The sequence below is a fragment of the Adiantum capillus-veneris genome, chromosome 4 (assembly GCF_014529385.1).
Source record: "Adiantum capillus-veneris isolate H3 chromosome 4, ASM1452938v2, whole genome shotgun sequence".
In the NCBI taxonomy this organism is placed as follows: domain Eukaryota; kingdom Viridiplantae; phylum Streptophyta; class Polypodiopsida; order Polypodiales; family Pteridaceae; genus Adiantum; species Adiantum capillus-veneris.
The window spans coordinates 17,554,152-17,576,234 of NC_140934.1; the positions used below are offsets into that span (position 1 = coordinate 17,554,152).

The 22,083-nt window shown below is 41.4% G+C and overlaps 1 protein-coding gene and 2 pseudogenes across 2 annotated transcripts; 2 read left to right on the forward strand and 1 right to left on the reverse strand.

The window, feature by feature from the left end:
• Positions 1 to 14,283: 14,283 nt before the first annotated feature.
• Positions 14,284 to 18,394, reverse strand: LOC147458792 (uncharacterized; annotated as a pseudogene). The gene is made up of 9 exons (XR_015187711.1): positions 17,346 to 18,394; positions 17,156 to 17,261; positions 16,273 to 17,064; positions 16,087 to 16,201; positions 15,641 to 16,001; positions 15,109 to 15,545; positions 14,880 to 15,010; positions 14,543 to 14,783; positions 14,284 to 14,460 (listed from the first exon to the last, which is right to left on the reverse strand). The product of XR_015187711.1 is annotated as an uncharacterized LOC147458792 (transcript).
• Positions 18,395 to 19,709: 1,315 nt separating this feature from the next.
• LOC147458793 (uncharacterized) lies at positions 19,710 to 20,657 on the forward strand. The gene is made up of 4 exons (XM_086511508.1): positions 19,710 to 19,744; positions 19,826 to 20,134; positions 20,215 to 20,463; positions 20,627 to 20,657. Exons 1-4 carry the CDS (start codon positions 19,710 to 19,712, stop codon positions 20,655 to 20,657), a joined length of 624 nt encoding a protein of 207 aa, XP_086367634.1.
• Positions 20,658 to 20,808: 151 nt separating this feature from the next.
• On the forward strand, positions 20,809 to 21,422 carry LOC147458794 (uncharacterized; annotated as a pseudogene).
• Positions 21,423 to 22,083: the final 661 nt, after the last annotated feature.

Sequence of the window (22,083 nt, forward strand, 5' to 3'; positions counted from 1 at the left end):
GTATTTGTGCCGGAGATAGAATTACTTACAGCCATCACAAGGCTGTCCCAACTATCCGGTAGAGATGATAGTATAAGGAGAGCTCGCACTTCGTCATCGAAATTGATTTTCACTGATCGAAGTTGACTTATGTTTGTGTTAAAGTCATTTAGGTGTTCTGCAACTGAACCATTCTCTGCCATCTTTAGATTGAACAAGCGCTTCATAAGAAATACCTTATTGGATGCCGATGGTTTCTCGTAGAAGTCGTCAAGTGACTTCATCAAGTCCTCCGTGGTCTTCATCTCCGAAACATTGAAGGCCACCGTTGACGCCAAGCTTAACCGGATTGTTCCCAGTGCCTTTCGATCAAGGACAATCCATGCTTCATCTGCCATTGTTGCGGGCTTCTTCGCAAGACCGCCTAGTGGCAAATAGAGGTCCTTCTGGTAGAGATAGTCTTCAATCTGCATCTTCCAATGTTGGTAGTTTTTGCCGTTGAACTTCTCAATCTTGAGCTTCCCCTCCTCCGCCATAACTCCCACTCAATTCAAGGAATCCTTTCCTTGAGATAATTTAGCTACGAGCAAACCTTGCTCTGATACCAGTTGTTAGGAAATAAGACGTAGCTAAATAGATAATTGAGTAGATTACTTAATGGAGAGAGACAAATTTATATACACGAGATTATAGTGTAGAGAGAGAGAGAGAGAGAGAGAGAGAGTACACACGATATACGTGGTTCACCCAATGTGGGCTACGTCCACGGGAAAGCAGCCACTCAATGGCTTTGGTACTTCAAAACAAGAAGTAGTTTACAAAGGGATTATACCCTTAATGGAGCTCCCGCCTTGCTTCACTCTCACCACCTCACACTCACCTTGTTGCATCAACTTCACACTATGAAATGTGTGTAGAAATGGCCTCCTTTTATAGGCCAAAAGGGTTGCCCTCTCTTATGAGAGACAGTGTAGCCGCCCTTGTGCGAATAAGTCCAAATCGGACCCTCCAATCCGCCCATGTGTGGCCGCCCTTGAGAAGACAAGTCCGCTTTTGAATTCGGCCACCGGCCATTGAATTCGGCCACCGGCCACCGGCCATTGACTTCCGACCACCGGCCACCGGCCATTGACTTCCGACCACCGGCCATTGGCCATTGACTACCGGCCACCGGCCAACCGACCGGTTGTTTTCCGACCACTTTCCGACCGCCGTCCGGCCATAATATTCCGGCGAAAAAAAAGTCTCGGGGGCCTCCGCCCCCGAGGCCTTTAAAGTTGCCCCTGATTCTTGTCCGTGAAAATTTTGGTTTCCGGTGAGTGATTTTCCTTCACGCACGATGGCTTCTCCTCATAATGGGGGCCTTACAAATGTGCGCTTTTACCACAGAAAATTACAAGGGTAAATCAGGCTCCATACTTAACAACCAGATCTAAGGTTCGTATAGACTTATGAAGCCCTGGATAGAGTACTTATCGTTGGATTGACTTGTCGTCAATTTTCACTTGACTTGATTGCAACCTTTGCTGAATTGCCGATTCCTCTTCTGCAACCTGATTCCTATACAAATTTGATCAAGTTAGCTTTTCTTCTATAAAGACAGTAGAGTTTTTGCTAATTGTCGTGATTGGTCTATGTGTATCACTTCAATTCGAGCTATGGGGGTCAGCAAATAACTTTCAGATTCGACTTTAGCAAAAAATCAAAGGATCAATCTGCAACTTGGAAACTGAGTGAACTTGTACCAATTTGGTTCCGATTGAACCCAAAATTGCCCGGTGGCTTGGTATTATGCTGGCCTAACACTTTACAAAAGTCAAAACTGATGTCCCTGGGTCGCAATAGTAAATAATCGTGATTATTTACTTTTGCTAGTTTTTTGCACTTTTTGGATTGATTTGGTTTTTACTTTTGCTAGTTTTTTGCACTTTTTGGATTGGTTTGGCAAGTATACAACCTGTTAAAGTCCCTGGACAAGTTTCAACACGTTTAGACAAAATCTGATAAAGTTTATCAACTGTTTTGTGTCCGCAAACTCTGATTTCAAGAATCTGACTTAAGTCTCACTTTTGTGATCTAAATTTCACCAAAATTGATTTGTGGGGTCTACTTGATATGCTTGACCTTGCGGTATACTCACATTTGCAAAATTATCAAGTTTTGAAGCAGATATAAATAATCGCTATTTTTTACTCCAGCTAAATTTTTACAAATTTTTATCCCAACTTTGACACAGATCTGTTAAGCACCTCAAGTTGAGGTCACTAGCCAAGTTTCATCAAGTTTGGGCAATTTTTGGTCAAGTGGTTATCAATTTTCTGTCCGTAGACTAACTTTGCAAATTTGGTCACAATTTTCAATTGAGTGATTCAAATCTTACCAAATTTGGTTTGTGGGCTTATTACAACATGGTAAAACTAGTGGTATGCTGACTTGGTCAAAAAAGTTGGAAAATGGGGCAGATGTAAATAATCGTGATTATTTACAACTGGCAACTTTTTGGTCAACTAAGCATGTACACATGTTTATCACATCAATATAAGCCTATGAATCAAATTTCAACAAGTTTGGACAAATTTTTCCCCAAGTTACACTCAAGATTCAAAAAGCCAGTACAAACTTTAGTTTTCACCCAGTTTTTTGCCAGTTTGGTGATCCAAATCTTCTAGGCCTTTACAAAAGTTGTTTGTACACATGCAATGAGTCAATGATATGAACCTTGGTAAAATCTGAGCTAAAAGTTAATAATCGTGATTATTAACTTCAGGCTTGAAATGAACACTTTGTTGTAATTTTTTCAAAGACAGTCTTTACATGAGCTATTTTAAGCCTATGAATCAAGTCAAAACTTAATTTGGCCTAAAATGTCAAGAAAAAGTAAATAATCTGAGTTTTGGCCAACTCTTGAATTTTTACTTCGAAGTGTCCTTGAGCTTACCAACTGGTTCAAACAACTTTTAAGCTTACTCTCCAGTCGGATTGAGTGGTTTCGAGTCTTTTCGTGCTATTTCTAGCCGTAGACCGAAAATTTTGCAACTTCCAATAACAACTCACATTTGATTCTTTCAGAGAGAGCAATGTTCTAAAATCCATCTCAGATTCTACTTACCCTACTCCTAGATTCTCATGCAATGGGGTTGTGGAAAGTGTCCACAAACATTCGTTTTCTTGTCTTTTATGGTTTTCTGAGCATTAATCTTAAGACTTGTCTCGTCTACCAATCATCCTCAAAATCCTAATCTATTTCTACAATACTACAATCCTAAAGGCACTTAGCAAGTATGATTACTTCCAAGCTACCTCTACACAGCAAAAGACGACAATCTTAGGCAGTTAAAGGATAACTCTAGGCGATTCTAGAGGAAGTTAAAGGATAAATTCACAAGACGCTCATGTTTTTCCCGAGTTTAGGTATCTGCGATCCCCGGCAACGGCGCCAAATGTGGAACGCATGTCTAACCTCACCATCCTATCTTATTGCAGTATTAGGGAGAACCACGATTAAATTGTTAATCCATGGGACGAAGCTGACTCAACTAGTGCATAGAGGCTACAAGAGGTTGTCAACCTCTCAGAAAACAACTAACAACTCGCATCTAACTCAAGCTACACTCAAGTGACTGAAATCACCAAAAGCCAATCACTCATCGGCAAACAAAGCACATCCATTACAGCATCAGATGACATCCAAACGTAACGAAACTTCTAGGATATGTTTATAAGACCTAAGAACACATGCTTATGGTTTCAAACCTCACTTTAGGTCAAGTTCCAAAATCGCGATTATTAACAACAATGGATTTTTGACCTAGTCGTTTTCGACCTAGAATGCATCTAAATGCTTAACAATGATGTCCCAATACCCCACTTATGCTTAGTTTTTGATTTGAAAGTGTAAATTCCTAGTTATGATGAATTAGACTGCGGGTCGGCGACGCCAAAAGCTACGAAATACTGTGATGTGTTTACGTCAATGCGTAGAGCTCTTACCTGCGGTTGCAATGCAATAAATGCGACTGCAATGTGACAACCGGGGAGGGAGTAGGAAGCGCGAGAAGGAGAGGAGTGAGCGTTGTTAGTTCACGCTGTGTATTTCATTTCCAAAACTTAAGAGTATTTTACAGAAAATGGCTTTTATACCTTAGCCAAGGTTTTTGGTGGTCAAAACTAATAACCTGGGAGTTTTACCAAAGATGGGTAATGATGGGTTGATACAATCTGGAATCTTGTAGCCCGGGCTCATTAATTACAGAGTTTATCCGAGAAAATAGGAGTTACAATATTCTCGATTTATCAAAATAATAAGTGTTTTACAATGAGAACTCCGAAAAATGGTATCCGTGTTAGCTTGTTGCTAACATCTTGGGACAAGTGTCCCCCTTTCCCCTTTAAGAGAGAGGACTTGATAAATGCTAAAACAATTAATTAAATCTTCTAAATTATCATTGGATCCCTTGGGTGGCCAACCAATGGACTGTAGGCACACCATGATGAGGGCAACATGAGGAGGAACTTGACAAGTGTCCCTTTTGCTTTCTTGGTACTAGGCATGCCTTGTGTGAGTGTGTGTGTGTGTTCTCTCTCATCCCCCCTCATGTAGGGCTCGCCCCCTCCTTGTAGGGATTGGCATTGAATTTTGCACACCTCAAGCCACTCAACCTTGGGCCTAGTTCTCACCACAAGCTTGGGCTGGGTTCTCACCTCAAGTACAACCCTATCATGACAAGCATAACAAGCACCTCAAGCATCTCAATCATCAAGCACCTCAAGCATCTCAAGAATCTCGGTCATTAGGCACCTCAACCCCTTAGTCATCAAGCACGACAAGCACCTTAAGCTTGGGCCAAGTTCCCACCTCAAGCTCAGCCCTAGCTTACCTAAGGTCAAAGGAATTTTACACTAATTATTGGAGGTCTTCAATGAAGCTAACCCTAAGGTCTTATGCTCCATTGGTTAGCCTGCTCTTTGATAGACCATCTCTCATTTGGGCCCCTTTACCATTGGTCCTTTGTTGAGATAGATCTATAAGCACATGTCTATATTTTGACCCTTGGTCCCGTTTATTCTCCCACATTAACCGATCAGTTTAACATGAGAAAATCATTTGGGTTGGTTAGATATTAGATTTTATGACATTGCATCACATCATCTCTTCAGAGACAGAAAGGGTGGACTTCTTCCTTTCCCTTCTTGATGAGATGGTTGAGAAAATTGTTGCATTGCTGCCCATCTCAAGCATCTTTCGTGCAAGTATAGTTTGCACTTGATGGAAGGCTATCATGTAGTCAAGGAGATTTCACCATATGTTCAAAGGTAGGCACCTTGGTATTTCATGTACAAGGAGTCCAAGGACATAGAGGAGCCAGAGAATGGCATGATAGATTCAGTCTTCCATTCATTAGGGGCAAGCAGGTCTTTGTGGCCTCTTCATGTGGATCGGCATGCTTTGCAGACAACTTAAATGGTTATTGCCTTTACACATGTAACCCATTGACAAAGGCATGCAAGAAGCTCCTAGAGCCCTGTCCAGGTGGTATGCATGCATATTCTCTCTCTCTCTCTCTCTCTCTCTCTCTCTCTCTCTCTCTCTCTCTCTCTCTCTCTCTCTCTCTCTCTCTCTCCCCCCACAATCCCACTCTCCAACTCCCACTTTCCCACCACACTCCACCCAACCACCCTCGAATAGCCAATTGACAGGACCACCACCCCCTCTTTCAAAGATTGTTTCAAATCCTAATTGCCTTGCTACTCTATGATTAAATGCAGGTAACGAAGGACATCCATGGTCAATATCGACTTTTTCCTAGAGCAAGAAAGAAGGTTGTTTTATCACTCTAAATTTTGTTAACCCACGTTTGGATCTCAGAAATGTTTCCCCATTGTGGGATGAATGTGTGTTCACATGGGCATTTGATCCCCCTCTCAAGGTAACACTTTCCAATGCAAGAGAGCTTTTTACTTCAATAGATGTCATTCATTGTACTTGTCAGCATATTGTGGATCATGATCTTGGGGTGAGGAGCATCTAATTACATTAAAATTAGGTGATTTTATGAAATTAAGCTAAGCGATGCTATTAGAGTGATTATGTGAGGAGAATACTTCTTTCTCATAAGATACACCTTCTTTCTCTCAATCTATCCTCATTCCCTGCTAGCTCTCACCATTTTTGAAGGTATGTGATGTCTTGGTGGGGACTGAGGCTAGGGATACTAGGTGTGTTTTTCAAGCATAATTTGGTGCATGAAGCTTCCATCTTCGTTGCACCAACGAGTTTTCTCAAGGAACACAAGAATTGTATTTTACAAAAGTCTCTTTTGATAGGAGAAGCTATAATACAAAGCCTTTATGGAGGGGGGACCGGCTCCATGTAAATCCAGTCCTCAACTGTTATCAATTGTTCTATTTCTCTGTCTTTTCAAGTATTGTCAATGCCAAATTAGCTAGGTGTGAATTGCTATGTTGCTTTCTCAATTAAGTACTCTCTCTATGCTCATTAGGAATTTGTTCTTAATGAAATGCTCACTATGTTATCAATTTCCGCTACACACAAGTTACTAGTGCATTAAATGTTGCATTGGTATCAGAGCTATTGGTTTCTCTTTTCTTGATCAAGAAGAGATGTCCTCAAGTTTGCTACAAATGGTTGGTATTATTAATTGCAAAAGATTAAGTAGAATAGGGATTTTTCATCCTTGAAGCACGCCTGCTTTATGCAGTTAACGGGGATACCGTCGAGAGCTATGGTCTTAATAATGGAGTCCTATGGGGCTTGCCTATGGCTTAACCATTATTGAGCTATTAGAAGCTTGACAGGAACCGTCGATGTCTTGGCTTTGTTGAACCCTCTCTTCTATTCCTTGCAATTAATAATATTCGAGCCACGTGTATAGATGCTTGAGTGCTTTTCTTTGAAGGTAAAGAGGAGTAGCAACTAGGGCTTGAAGTGCCAAAGTAAAAGTAAAAATTTACACCTAAAATTTTCATGTATAGCTGACAAGGGAAAAGATATTGAAATGAATGTTGATAACTTTTATTTTGCTAATGAAAGAGCAACTAATGATGCCCCTATGCTTGTAAACTATCTTGTTTCTAGGCTTCAACAAGCCGTGGGCAATCCATGCCCCAACCCATGGTATTCTCCAAACTCCCCACGAAGAAGAGAGAGTATCTAGGAAGCCTCCTAGTGAGACTTCCAAAAGAGGACTCTTGCCGATAAGGGAATAAGAGGAGGATCCGTATGAAGGGCTCAAAAATTTACTACTCGATGAGGCATCTCCCTCCCAAAGGAGAACCCAAGTTTCAACGGTAGAGCCCTCACCAAAAGAACAAGAAAGAAGCGAGTCTCCTGTCACCTTGGCAGAAATGTCTCCATGAAGGCGGCGGGTAAAACTCTCTCCATCACCCCTTAAACGGAAAAGACCATCGCATAATCCTCTTCACCATAATTCAAATAGGGAAGAGAGAAAACAAGCGAAGAAAAAGGCGAGAAAGAGGGTGAGAGGTCACCCTCTTCTCCATCTTCTTCATCCTCTTCCTCTTCTGAAGAAAGTGATGGTTGCACGACAAGGAGGAATAGGGATTGGCTGTCGATGTATCTTTTGCTATATATCCTTTATCTTTTAGCTAAAATCTTTGGAATCATTATATCATTTCTACTAGGAGTAGCCTTTCCAGTGATAGTTGAATGCAAAGTCATGGCTTCCATGTAGCGTTGAAAGGGTCTTAAAGGGAAGAAAAAGGCGAGAAAGAGGTCACCCTCTTCTCCATCCTCCTCATACTCTTCCTCTTTTGAGGAAAGTGATGGTGCAGCTCTCAAACCACCCAAAATAAGAGGCCATAGGAAATCCTATGCCGCTTGGAGGAGGTCGTTCAAGCTCAAAAAGTTCAAAGAGGGAGGAAAGAACATCTTTTTCCTTACCCATAATGGCACCTTTGGTGCTATGGACAAAGTCTTGGCCTTTATCCAATAGTTCGATGCGGTATTTGGAGATGAGGGCTTCAGGAGTCTTGTAAGCTACGTCATGTAGCTATACATTTTCAAAAGTCCGTCAAGCAATGGTGGTCTAGCATGTGAGAAAACGGTGAAGATCCACGAACATGGAAAGCTTTAAGAGCTTCCATCATGCCAAAGACAAAGTACTCACCAAATGGCGAAGCTTGAACCTCTCTCCCTACAAATCTATTCACAAATATGTAGACAAGTTGTTGGATTTACACCTCAAATCCAAGATGGGTTTTGGAGAGCAAAAACAACAATTCTATGTGGGTTTAACTAAGAAGTGGCGGAGTATGTTAACTCCCGAAGGCCACGCACCATATTTGCGATCATACACCATACCATGTTGGCTTCAAGAATCAACTTCCAACAAGGGGCTAAGAGAAATCTTAAGCCCTCGGAAAAAAAAGTCCGTAACAAGCCTAAGGGGAAGGACAACGTCCAAAAGTCTCCCAAAGGCAACACGAACAACAACAAAGCTAAGGAGAAGGGAGTTTATAAAGGCAAAATTAAACTCTTTCCTGAAGATCTAGAGCGTTATCAAAAAGATAACCATTGTTTCAAGTGCGAGAAGCAAGGGCATGTCTATTGTACTTGCCCCCACAAGAATACACGTAATGAGCCTTCTAGAGCTACCTTGGTCAAAATTCAAGAAGAGGATGCTCATCACAAAGGATCTCCTCTATGCCATACTTGGGTAAAGGTAAGAGAACATGATGCTTTCATTCTCTTTGACCCTAGTTCTACTCACAATTTTATATCCACAGAGTTGGCCACCAAGCTAGGCATTTAAGCCTATGAGATGGGAGATGTCCTACTTGCAGATGGTGCTTTCAAGGGGCAAGAAGCCTCAGTGACTCCCTTAATTGGGAAATTGAGGCTCCATGTCCAAAGCTGTGGACAAGGAGGATTTTTTCATCTCTCCTCTCAAGCATGAGTATGTAATCCTAGGGGCACCATGGTTTGATCGCATGGCTACCAATGTTAAATTCCCTGAAAGACAAATCTACTTTAGGTTCAGGGAAAAATATATGCACATAGATGCTAAGGAGTTTGGTAGTACCATACCCATTGTACATAAGCAATCTTTCAATAAGTCAATAAAGAGCTCTATTTTTGTGTACATGATTTTTGTTAAAGATTCTCAAAATGAACCTAATGTTTTAGCAAAAGGAAATATAACTAATCAAAATGAATTAGAGTTATCCAAGTTCCTCAAGGGATTCCAAGATGTTTTTATTGACGACATCCCTTGTGAGATACCCCCCAAACAAGGGGATGACGACCATGCAATTGAGCTTCTTCCAGGAAGCTCATTGCCTAATAAACCTCCTTATAGAGTTTCTCAAGCTCAATAAGAGGAGATTATGCGGCAAGTGCATGAGTTAGTTGAGAAAGGCATTGGTTAGGCGAGCTCATCTCCATTTTTTTCACCAATGTTATTAGTGCAAAAGAAAGATGGCACATATCGTATGAGTGTCGACTATAGAGCACTAAATAGGATCACTATCAAGAATAGGTTTCCCATTCCACGGGTAGAAGACCTATTTGATAAGCTATAGGGATCGACCTACTTCAGCAGGATTGACCTAAAAAGTGGGTACCATCAAATAAGGATAGTTGATCAAGACATTGTAAGGACCGCATTTTGCACTATGTTTGGTCTTTACGAGTACATTGTCATGCCTTTTGGCTTGACCAATGCACCAGCCACATTTAACCGTGTGATAGAGAAGCTATTCATGCCTCACTGAAGCTTACTAGAGTGTTCTTTGATGATATAATCATTTACTCTAATTCATTAGACAAACACAGGTAACACCTCCAGGTAATATTTCAAGTTTTACAAGAGAATAAACTTTATATAAATCGAAATAAAAGTGAAATTTTCTTACAATAGATTCATCATTTAGGTCACACTATCTCTCAAGATTGCATCCAAATGGATCCATCAAAGTTAGGGGTAATAAAAGGATGGCCACTGCCGGATCTCTCAAAGCCATTTTAGGTCCAATGCGATGCTTGTGGTGATTGCCTTAAAGCTGTTTTTCTCCAAGAAGGGCACGTCATAGCCTATGAAAGTCGAAGGCTCGACCCTGTTGAGCAAGCACTAGGCCTATGTGAGAAGGAACTCTTAGCAGTTCTACATGCTCTAGATTTGTGGAAGCACTATTTACTGGGGACTCCTTTCATTCTGCGAACGGATCACCAAAGCCTTAAGTACTTCATGATGCAGACCAAGCTCTCCAACAAACAAATGAGGTGGACAAATTTCCTTTCACAATTTCATTTTCATATTGCTCACATTGCTGGCAAGCATAATCAAGTGCTGATGCACTCTCAAGACGACCGAGAGTGAATGTGGTATCCATAGCAACTCACAATGGTCTATCTTCTATGATAGATGAGTATGCTATGGATCCGGATTTTAGACATGTGATTTCAGCCCTTGCACTAGGGAAGAAGGAAGAACCATTTACCATACAAGATGGTTATCTTCTCTATGGCAATAGACTATGTGTTACTAACTCACTACATGAGAAGGTAATGTATGAATCTCATGCTCCTCCTTATGCGGGGCATAGAGGGATTTAGTCTACCCTAAAAGGGAGAAACATATTTCTATTGGCCTTCCATGAAATCAAACATATAAGAGTATGTTCAAAATGTGTGGTATGCCAAAAGACGAAGTTTGATAGAGGGAAGAAACCTGGATTGCTTCAACCGTTGTCAATCCCTAATTCACCATGGGAGAGAATATCCACGTATTTTATCTTTGGATTGCCCAAGTCTATCCATGGGAATACAGGAATGTGGACGATAGTAGACAGGTTTAGCAAACAAGCATATTTCATACCTGTCAAAAGACTATCAAGGCCCATCAAATGGCAACCCTCTTTATATCAGGGGGTGGCCGTTGAGCGAGCCCATGAGAGCGAGCAACTATTACCATCAAGAATCTAAGTGCAATAGGAGCGAGCGGCATGCACAAAAAATCCTAGTTGGAGGGAGATGGCAAGTTTGGTGAGAAACCTATATATTGCTCATGAGTTAAATAGAGTAAGACATTCTACATGTCTATAAAAGCTAGAGAGCCATAAAACACTGTAAGAGAGTCAACCAACTCCCAAGTCCATTATATAACATTTTCATAGAGTGTATTTGGCATACATGTCAACCAAGGCAATGCCAAGCACTAAATCGTTTGTCAATAGCCCTTGACTAACAATATCATCTGAATTATTTCGCCCATATTAGTTGAGCAAGGCAATGCCAAGCATGACATCGTTTTTCAGTAATGCATGACTAACTATATCATTGGAATTCTTTCACCCATAATAGCCTCTTGCATAATGCCACATGTCCTTCAAATGCAAGCATAGGTGACCGCATTTGGAGAGATGTCCTCGCAGTGCATATGCTAAAAACAACCCTAAGCTTTTTGGCCTTTCCTGTGTTGGGCATATGTTGTAGTCAGTGCACTCCATGAGACGACATACTTGACAAGCAGAGTCCTCGACCACCTTTTGTGCTTGCAGAGGTAGAGCACATTTGGCATACACGTCGACCAAGGCAATTCCAAGAAAGACATCGTTTTTCAATAGCCCTTGACTAACAATATCATCTGAACTATTTTGCCCATATTAGTGTCTTGCGTAATGGCATAGCGGCCATGAAGATGCAAGATTAGGTGATCGCATTTGGAGAGGCGTCCTTGCATTGCATATGCTCAAAATAGCCCTAAGCTTCCTCGCCTTTTTCGCTTATGTTGGGCATATCCGTAGTCAATGCACTCCATGAGACGACATCCCAGACAAGATCAGCCCCAAATCAGCCTAAAGAATTAGCGTTTTTAGCCCAAAAAAACAGCCCCAGATCAGCCCCAAATCCGCCACCAAATCAGCCTAAAAAATTAGCGTTTTTAGACCAAGAAAACAGCCCCACATCAGCCCCAAATCAACTACCAAATCAACCTAAAAAATTAGCGTTTTTAGCCCAAAAAAACAGCCCCAGATCAGCCCCAATCCGCCATCAAATCAGCCCAAAATTACAACATTTTTAGCTCCCAGTTTTGGACTTTCCCGTGTTGGGCATATCTCGCAATTAGTGCACTACATGAGATGACATACCTGACAAGCAACTCCTCGACCACCTTTGGTGCTTGCTGAGGTGGAGCACGTTTCGCTTACATGTTGACCAAGACAATGCCAAGCACGACATCTTTTTCCAGAAATGTTTGACTAACAATATGATCGAAATTCTTTCACCCATATTAGCCTCTTGCATAATGCCACATGTCTTGAAGATGCAAGCGTAGATGATCGCATTTGGAGAGACGTCCTTGCATTGCATATGCTGAAAACAGTCCTAAGCTTCCTCGCCTTCCCCTCTCGTGTTGGGCATATCCCGCAATCAATGCACTCCATGAGACGACATCCAGACAAGATCAGTCCCTAATCAACCACCAAATCAGCCCTAAAACTCAACGTTTTTAGCCTCTAAATGATCCATCAAATCAGCCCAGAAAATCAGCGTTTTTAGCTCCTATTCTTGGCCTTTCCTGTGTTGAGAATATCACACAATCAATGCATTCCATGAGAAGTCCTCGCATTGCATATGCTAAAAAGAGCCTTAAGCTTTTTGGCCTTTTTCGTGTTGGGCATATCCCGCAATCAGTGCACTCCATGAGACGACATCCTTGACAAGCAACTCCTTGACCACCTTTTGTGCTTGCTGAGGTAGAGCACATTTGGCATACACGTCGACCAAGGCAATTCCAAGAAAGACATCGTTTTTCAATAACCCTTGACTAACAATATCATCTGAACTAGTTTGCCCATATTAGTGTCTTGCGTAATGGAATAGCGGCCGTGAAGATGCAAGATTAGGTGATTGCATTTGGAGAGGCGTCCTTCCATTGCATATGCTCAAAATAGCCCTAAGCTTCCTCGCCTTTTTCGCTTATGTTGGGCATATCCGTAGTCAATGCACTCTATGAGACAACATCCCAGAGAAGATCAGCCCCAAATCAGACTAAAGAATTAGCATTTTTAGCCCAAAAAAACAGCCCCAGATCAGCCCCAAATCCGCCACCAAATCAGCCTAAAAAGTTAGCGTTTTCAGACCAAGAAAACAGCCCCACATCAGCCCCAAATCAGCTACCAAATCAACCTAAAAAATTAGCGTTTTTAGCCCAAAAAAACAACCCCAGATCAGCCCCAATCCGCCATCAAATCAGCCCAAAATTACAGCATTTTTAGCTCCTAGTTTTGGACTTTCCCGTGTTGGGCATATCTCGCAATTAGTGCACTACATGAGATGACATACCTGACAAGCAACTCCTCGACCACCTTTGGTGCTTGCTGAGGTGGAGCACGTTTCGCTTACATGTTGACCAAGACAATGCCAAGCACGACATCTTTTTCCAGAAATGTTTGACTAACACTATGATCGAAATTCTTTCACCCATATTAGCCTCTTGCATAATGCCACATGTCTTGAAGATGCAAGCGTAGACAATCGCATTTGGAGAGACGTCCTTGCATTGCATATGCTGAAAACAGTCCTAAGCTTCCTCGCCTTTCCCTCTCGTGTTGGGCATATCCCGCAGTCAATGCACTCCATGAGACGACATCCAGACAAGATCAGTCCCTAATCAACCACCAAATCAGCCCTAAAACTCAGCGTTTTTAGCCTCTAAATGATCCATCAAATCAGCCCAGAAAATCAGCGTTTTTAGCTCCTATTCTTGGCCTTTCCTGTGTTGAGAATATCACACAATCAGTGCATTCCATGAGAAGTCCTCGCATTGCATATGCTAAAAACAGCCCTAAAGCTTTTTGGACTTTTTCGTGTTGGGCATATCCCGCAATCAGTGCACTCCATGAGACGACATCCCTGACAAGCAACTCCTCGACCACCTTTTGTGCTTGCTGAGATAGAGCACATTTGGCATACATGTCGACCAAGGCAATTCCAAGAAAGACATCGTTTTTCAATAGCCCTTGACTAACAATATCATCTGAACTATTTTGCCCATATTAGTGTCTTGCGTAATGGAATAGCGGCCGTGAAGATGCAAGATTAGGTGATCGCATTTGGAGAGGCGTCCTTGCATTGCATATGCTCAAAACAGCCCTAAGCTTCCTCGCCTTTTTCGCTTATGTTGGGCATATCCGTAGTCAATGCACTCCATGAGCCCCAAATCAGCCTAAAGAATTAGCGTTTTTATCCCAAAAAAATAGCCCCATCAAACACACGAGTACCATATTCGACTGTTCTTATACAACCTGCAAACACACGAGTACCATATTCGACCGTTCTTATACAACCATAAAAGAAAGGTAGTTTTGAAGAAATCTACAACACTGCCAGTGAGTCTAAGTTTGAGCACAATCATCTAAGAGAATAGCAAAAAGAAAATGTGAAGCTTGGCTGGATCCAATCTTCAACTACATTGCGACCCTTTAAAATCAATCCATCTGCAAAAAAATACACAATTGCTTAATACATACCCTCTTGTCAATCAACTTATAATTTTCAACGAACCTACTCCTAACATACCTTGACTCCAAATGGCTTCAACAAGCGATCATATATGCGCTCATCCCTCTCAAACATAATGACATGTCTATCCATGAAGCCAGATGCCAATCCAAGTGTACCCGTGCCAGCAAATATGTCAAGGACTACATCCTGTGGACGGCTAAAAAGTGCGATTATGTACTTCACAAGCTTTTGACCTCTTTGACAACCACCCCTCCATGGCTTTCCTTTCCTCTTTACTAAATCTGCTTCAGGTACTCTGACATTGAATACACATTTTACTTACTTTAATGGCATATATATATATAAATGATGGATTAGGCATATAAACAAGTAAATGATAGAGTCAACTCACATATTGAAGATAAGGTCCTGTCCAAATTGAAGGTCACCACCAAGGTTCAATTGTGGCAACTGATCATGATGTATACGATACACACAAGTTGTCGATCAACGAACAAAAGCAGACAAGATCAAGCAATTCACCTATTCAAATAGAAAGCTTTATGTCATACATGTCATTAAAGAATAGGATGCCACACTAAATTCTATTGCACATTAAATCAAGAATCAATTACTTGTACCTGTGTGACAATGGGTCCCAACCTCTTTCCAATAGGTGGTGTGCATCTCACAACCTGACGATGATATATCTTAAACCCTTTTTGCTTGCCAGCTTGCTCGACTTTCACCCCTTCCTCCATGGTGTACAAACAAACAAAAAACCCCCTATCACTCAAGCATGAGTCTGCAAGCTGAAATGTGGTGTCATACAGGTTATCCACTATCTTGTTCCAAAACGGAACTTTATTGCAAAAGCATCCCTCGACAGCCACGTTAGGTGGACAATCTGCAAATATGAGGTCTATGCACAAGTCTAGCTGAGTGCCCTTCACAGTGCCTTGGATACAAACTACATTGAAGGCCTCTAACACCTCAAGCCCCATTTGCTCTGGTTGTTGGGGATATTCAATAATATGAACAAGCTCTTCAACAGAAATGTTGAAAACGTAAATAGTGCCTACAAATCAAAGCTTTTAGATTTAAGAAATGTATCAACAATCACAACACTCCATGGATCATATTAGATAGACAAAGCAAAGGCATCAACACTACCTGTAGGTTCCAATGTTTCATTGATTATGTCATCATTTTCTCTTAGCCCTCCACTGCTACTTGCGCTTTGATGTTGCCCTTGCATCTTGCCATCCTCTATAGCCTTGTTTGCTTGTAATGCCCTATGTACGACTTCCCTACCAAGATTTATAGGAAGTGTCTTACGAAATGATGCTGATGCAGTGGATGCTACTACTTGAGAAGTTGCCGTCGTCTCCTCTTCCAGGACACTATTCGTAGTAGTTGTAAGTTGAAGGGCTACTTTATGTTGCTGAAATAATTCCAACTCCTCATCCGGAACATGGTTCTTAACCATGTCTAGCCACCACGGACACTTGGCTTTCTCTATGGTGGACAAGGACTGCACAATCAACAACTATTATTTAGCATAATCTCCCTATGCGTTAAGAGTTAACATAAAAAATGCAATGTAATGCATCGCTTACCCTTCCAAGCTTCACATTGGAATACATGAACGTAGGGTTATCTGCATATGTCCATACACTTGCCAAGGGGGGCATCTCATCAAGCATGTGTTGTGCAATCTCCTTGAGTAGCCATCTAAACACACACCAACTACTGAGTACTAGTTTAATGAGGACTAAAAAATTGAACCATACAAATTAACAAACCTATAAACAACTCGACGGGTTGCATTGTGTAATCCGGGTTGCTCATTCATGGCATTGGTCGACTTAATGCCACCTTCCACAACGCGAAATGCTCTATTGAAGTACTTTCTTCGGCAAAGCATGACAAAGTTGCTGAATCGATGTTCCAATGGCAGCCTTACTCGATCAGCATTTTGAATGTCTAGTAATAGACCTAGACCATATTGATTGACTTGCAACCAAAAGCAATACATGTGGAGCCATTCCCTAACTTTAGCTTTGTCATTGGGAAGGCACTCCAAGGATCGAATTGATACTTGTGAGCTATCTAACAATTTCACAATGTGTGCCTTATCCACATCTGTTATGCAAGCATTTCCAATCATGTTGAGTTTCTCTTCAGTCGCAATATGCGCACTCGGTTCATGCCAAGGGAAGGACAGAGTAGCACACCAAAACTTCTCTCCATTTGCAGGATCTGCAATCCTTGCATACTTGGAGGTCTTTCCCCTATAGGTAATCTCCATCTTCTTTATCACCTTGGCCCTACCAGTTTCATCCATTCCCTTAGCCAACTCTTCAATCTTCTGTTCCATCTCATCCTTAAAGAGCAACCATGTCATTATTTGCACAGGGAGTGTAAACCAACTCCTTTTCCCCCGAGATGAAACAACCTGCATTTCTTTCTCCACCCATGCTCTGTCTTCAATAGACAAACCATCCAAGAGAGTAGTCTTGTCTGCCTCTCCTAGCCTTCTCAATTGGAACAACCTATCTCCAAATGTGGTTGGCACATATGCATAATCGTTCATCCTGTAGCATTAAAACAAAAAAGAATATCAATAACTCCAAGACAACAATTAAAATTTTCAAGGAGAATAGTAGATGCCCAACATCATCTTACTTGTTCAATCTTGCCAAGGAAAACATTAATTCCCCCACATTAGTCTTTGCAAACTGCAAAAAGTGGCAGACCACAGAGCAATGTCTAGACAGGTCGTTCTCAAACCCTGTATTGCATAATTGTACAATTATATTAAAATAGTGCAATCAACACAACAAAAGTTCTTAAAGGAGATTAAGTTAAAGAATACCTTGTCTAATGCATTCCATCCATGCATGTAGACGATTGTTGCCATCCAGGACATGGACCATCTTTCCTTTCAAGTAGGGTCCCCACTCTGTCTCTAAATCAAGGGACCTCTCAAATCTTTCATTAATTGTTTTCCAGCAGTCATCCCAAGAATCTATCCTTTCTTGAGTGATTGGTGTCTCCTCCCCCTCTAGATCAATAATGGAGACAGTAAAGACTCCCTTGCTCTCAAGATATCCTCCCATCTTAATAAAACTTCTTGTGAGTGATCTTTCAGTGGAAGGGCTTACTTTTCTAATGGCTTCACTAGACAGTAACCTGCATAATGGGATCCTAGGGGGTGGTCCAGAAAATGTGACTCTGATTCTTTCAAGGAATGCCTGTGGTGTAGAGATCTCAAGGATCTTACCAAACACCTCTAATTTGTTTCTTCTCCCCCCTGCAAGATTGGAGATATTCTGACCTTCGGTCACCTCATCATCTTGTTGCCCCTCAGTCACCTCATCATCATGTTTCCCCTCAGTCACCTCATCATCATGTTGCCCCTCCTCCTCATCATCTTGCCCCGTAGTCACCTCATCATCATGTTGCCCCTCCTCCTCATCATGTTGCCCCTCAGTCACCTCATCATCACGTTGCCCCTTAGTCACCTGGTCATGTTTCTCAACTACCACCTCCTCACTCTGATCATCTTCCTGAGTTCTCTGAGTATCAGCTCCCTGCTCCTCTCTCTCAATAGCAACTTGCCACCACCTTCTCAACATTTTCTTGCTCCAAGTCATGAACAATACTATCAACCAGCTCCTCAGCACCACCATTTTCCTCAACATCTTTAGCATCCTTTTGACTTACTTGAGAATGCTCTTGATTACCTGCTCTTGCAATTGACCTATTGAATTTTTCCTGCTTTGATGGTCTACCTCTTCTCTTGTATGTTGCTCCAGAATCCCCTGCACCCTGCACAATTTTCCTTCTCTTAGGCATAGTTACCATACTCATAATATCTGCCTCACACTTACCATCCTCACAATTCAATCTTTTGAAGTGCATAAACACTTTGAAAGAATGAAAATTCTCGATTATATGAAATCTAGTTAAAAGCCCCTTGAATGACTGAATCGGACACATTGGAAAGGACAACATCAGCCATTAACTAAATTATGGGTAGTTGTGTTGCGTTAGAGTCATTATGGCAAGTTAAAATCATTACGGTCGACACATTTATCACCACGAATCTCGCTCCACCTCTATATGGTGTGTTAGAGTCATTATGGCGAGTTGAAATCATTACAGCTGGCACATTTATCACTTTACAAATCTCGCACCACCTCTATACTACCACTTATCATTTTGCTCTTCTCCATTCTCCTGGAGCTTTATGTGAAGAATCTATCTGTTCTTTCTGCAAACATGTAAGTGACTCTGTGTGTGTGTGTGTGTGTGTGTGTGTGTGTGTGTGTGTGTCTCCATTCGCATTCACGCTGACCCCTCCTGGCTTTGCTCTCCAGTTCTCCATCGACAACTCACACCCTGCATCTCACGCTGTTTGAGGTGTTAAGGGAGCTTTACTATACACAATGTCTCTCATAGGATCTCTCTCTCTCTCTCTCTCTCTCTCTCTCTCTCTCTCTCTCTCTCTCTCTGAGCTCTGTTGCTACCACGAACTAGTAGTGATGCAAGCTTCAACAGTGCTACCACCTGCTCAATACACACAGCAACATCTCAATACACACAGCAACAGGAATCTTCCATTCCTCTCACACCTACGTTCAATACAAATGCTCTCATTTGCTGTCAAATTCACCTTCTCTTTTCTCAGATCTTTAAGCGCGCTCAGTGTGCTTAAAGATTTGAGAAATATGGTCCTTAAATCAAAAGGTTAAGCTTACCTTTGCTGTCTTCTTGGGGCTTAAGGGGTGGAAGTATTTGGCCAGTGGCGACGTTTGCAAGAGCCTTGCCTTCCTCATGGCGTTGCAAAGGATGGAAACCAGGCAAACAATATGAACGATTAAGAATAAGCAGTGTGCATTTCAAAAGTTGAACATTTGAAGGGCAATAAAAATGTTTTGAAAAGTTAGAATATAATTAAAAAACCAAACTAACTTTCTTCAACCGTTTCTCCAGATTAACGTATTCTTAAACATGTCTCAAGATTAACATTTTTTAAACATTTCTCAGAATTTCATTTTAAAAAAAAAAACTGGGATTGATAGTAGTGTTTTCGAATGTCTGTGAAATTATTGACTTTTACAACCATTTTGCTAGATTAACGTTTCTTAAAACATTTCTCAAGATTAACATTTTTTAAGCATTTGTCAGAATTTCATTTTATTAAAAACTCGGATTGAGACAGTAGTGTTTTTGAATGAATGTGAAATTGTTAACTTTACAGAGTTGTTGGTACAGTTGTTGGTTCAATTTACTCAAAATTATTAACTATGGATATGGTGTTGATCTGATTGAAAGTTCTCTTTTATGCAGGGAAGCTAAAATTTTCTTGCAATCTGTGTCCGGACAGTCCATCAACATTCCATTCATCCATGGAAAATGGCTCCTTCCCGTCAAGCTCCTGCAAGAGAAGTTGTGTGGTACAACTAGGGTCATTGTCGAGGCTCTTGTTCAGGAGGGACAAGAGTTTAATGTTTTGGCACCTCTTCCCACCTATGCGGGGGTTTATATGGAGGCATACTTCATCTTGGAGGAATCATTATCTAAAAATTACACTGCAAGACTAGAAGACATCTTTCAGATCCCTGAGTCATCTCCAATTGGTCCATCACCTGCACCAATGTAAGTGCATGTAAGTCTAAGATCATTTTGGAAGGTTTGAATTTGAACAATTCTTCACTATTTTTTTTGCTCTCTTGCAGACAAATTGATGATGATGAGGAAAATGAAGATCATGTTGAATTTGATAAGCTAGATGAAGAAACTCTAAATTTTGAGACAGCAGTTTCTGCATTCCAGATCATCCGTACACTCCCTCCCAATGATGTGCTTCACACTATTATGCAAGAGTGTGAATACAAGGGCAAGGTCAAAGATCTACCAAAAACCTACCAAGAATTCTGCATCTATGAAATGATTGAGGGGAAGGCAATGGAGGGTATGGAACAAAAGTATGAGGGAAATTTGTGGACAAAACCACAAACTCAGACAAGAACTCAAAAATCTTTTGTCCTTAGGAAGAGTTTTTGTGGAGGGGTTTTCCAATGTATGAATGAGCGATGCTCATTTAGGAGCAGAACTAATCAAACTAACAAGCAACATTGGAATGGTCAGTTGTCCAAGCTCCCAAAGAATGGCTGCCTAGCTATGGAAATTTGGAATGCTTTTTTTGCAAGCATGTTCCCATGTGTGTGAAAGATTGTCCAGCAACAGTTTACTACTTTATGCCTAGGGATTCTTGCCATAGTAGGCTATTTATGCACCATGGCAAGCACAAACACATCGTCCCTAAGGGAATGTCTAGAGCATCAATTCGGAACATAAAAGCCTTAGTAGCTAAGGCAGTGACAATGGACAATAGAGCAGGCCCTCAGAAGGTACAAATGATATTGGCTAGAGAGATGGTGCTCAAGGCCTTCACAGATGACAATATTACAAGTGGGGATTTTATAAGTGAGAAGGAGGTCCATGAGATGTCCCAAGAATTGCTTACCCTTGTCAACATGAAGAAGTAAGTTTTCAACTTATAAGCACCAAAACACTTGTATTCTTGAAAAATTGGCTCACCCATGATTATGTATGTTGTAGGGTAAAGCAAATGGTGATGCAGTGTAGAAGGACCACTCGACCAATGGGTGATGGATATGATGCAATTCTTGAACTAAAGAGAAAGTGCCACTTTCAGTTCTTCCATGGCTCTCGATTTCCGTTGCAAGCATCAACATCACAAGAGCGGTCCTTCATATTCAAGATGTCTACTACTGGCCCAGGTTCAGGAGTAGATGTGGTCAGAAGGATGGATAGAGATGGACATGAAGACCTCTGATTATCATGGGTTTGTTTTGACCATGTCCATCGAATAGAAGGAGGCTGGCACACAATGGGAGCACATGTTTATGATCACACGTAAGTAACAAATAAGTATTAAAAAATAAATAAGTGGATGTGGATACTAATTGTGTAAACTATTGTATACCTTGGCTCATGGCTTTGTAATGTTATTAGGATTGGAGAGCTTCTAACTATTGCCACATACGAGTTCAAAGAAGAGGATGAGGAAGCACAAATAATGTTTTGGGAATCTATGAACCAGGTTATGATTGAGCACACAGATAGACCAGCCAATTTTCAAGGATTCATGTCAGATGAGGCAGGAGCAAATTGGAATGCAGTGAGATATGTGTTCGGGGACAAGAAGGAAATGGTGGGTAGGGAAAGGTCTTGCTTATGGCACTGGGAGGATAATTTGAGGGTGCACACACAGAGGTATATCCACTCCCAGTACCAATCAAAGCATAAAGAGATGTGTGAGAAGTGGAGATTGTCTGAAACAACAGATGCGGCACTCGAGAAATTTCGTAGGATTAGGAGCTGGTGGGCAACAGGCAAGACAACAGATAAAAACATACCAAAGCTAGATAGTTGGTTGAGTTGGTGGCATTTCAGGGTTAGCCATTGGGGACATATGATGGTCAAGGATGGGGAGCCCATAATGAATACATTGATTCCAAGGACCAACCTCTCTGAGAGCAAACATGCAAGTTGGTTGGTTGGCTGGAGAGGGGTACAAG

Coding starts and splice junctions, on each gene's coding strand:
- LOC147458793 (XM_086511508.1), top strand. CDS start 19,710: ATGAATGTGAAATTGTTAACTTTACAGAGTTGTTG. Junction 20,135..20,214: donor GGTCCATCACCTGCACCAAT/GTAAGTGCATGT, acceptor GCTCTCTTGCAG/ACAAATTGATGATGATGAGG. Junction 20,464..20,626: donor ATGGAGGGTATGGAACAAAA/GTATGAGGGAAA, acceptor TGGAATGGTCAG/TTGTCCAAGCTCCCAAAGAA.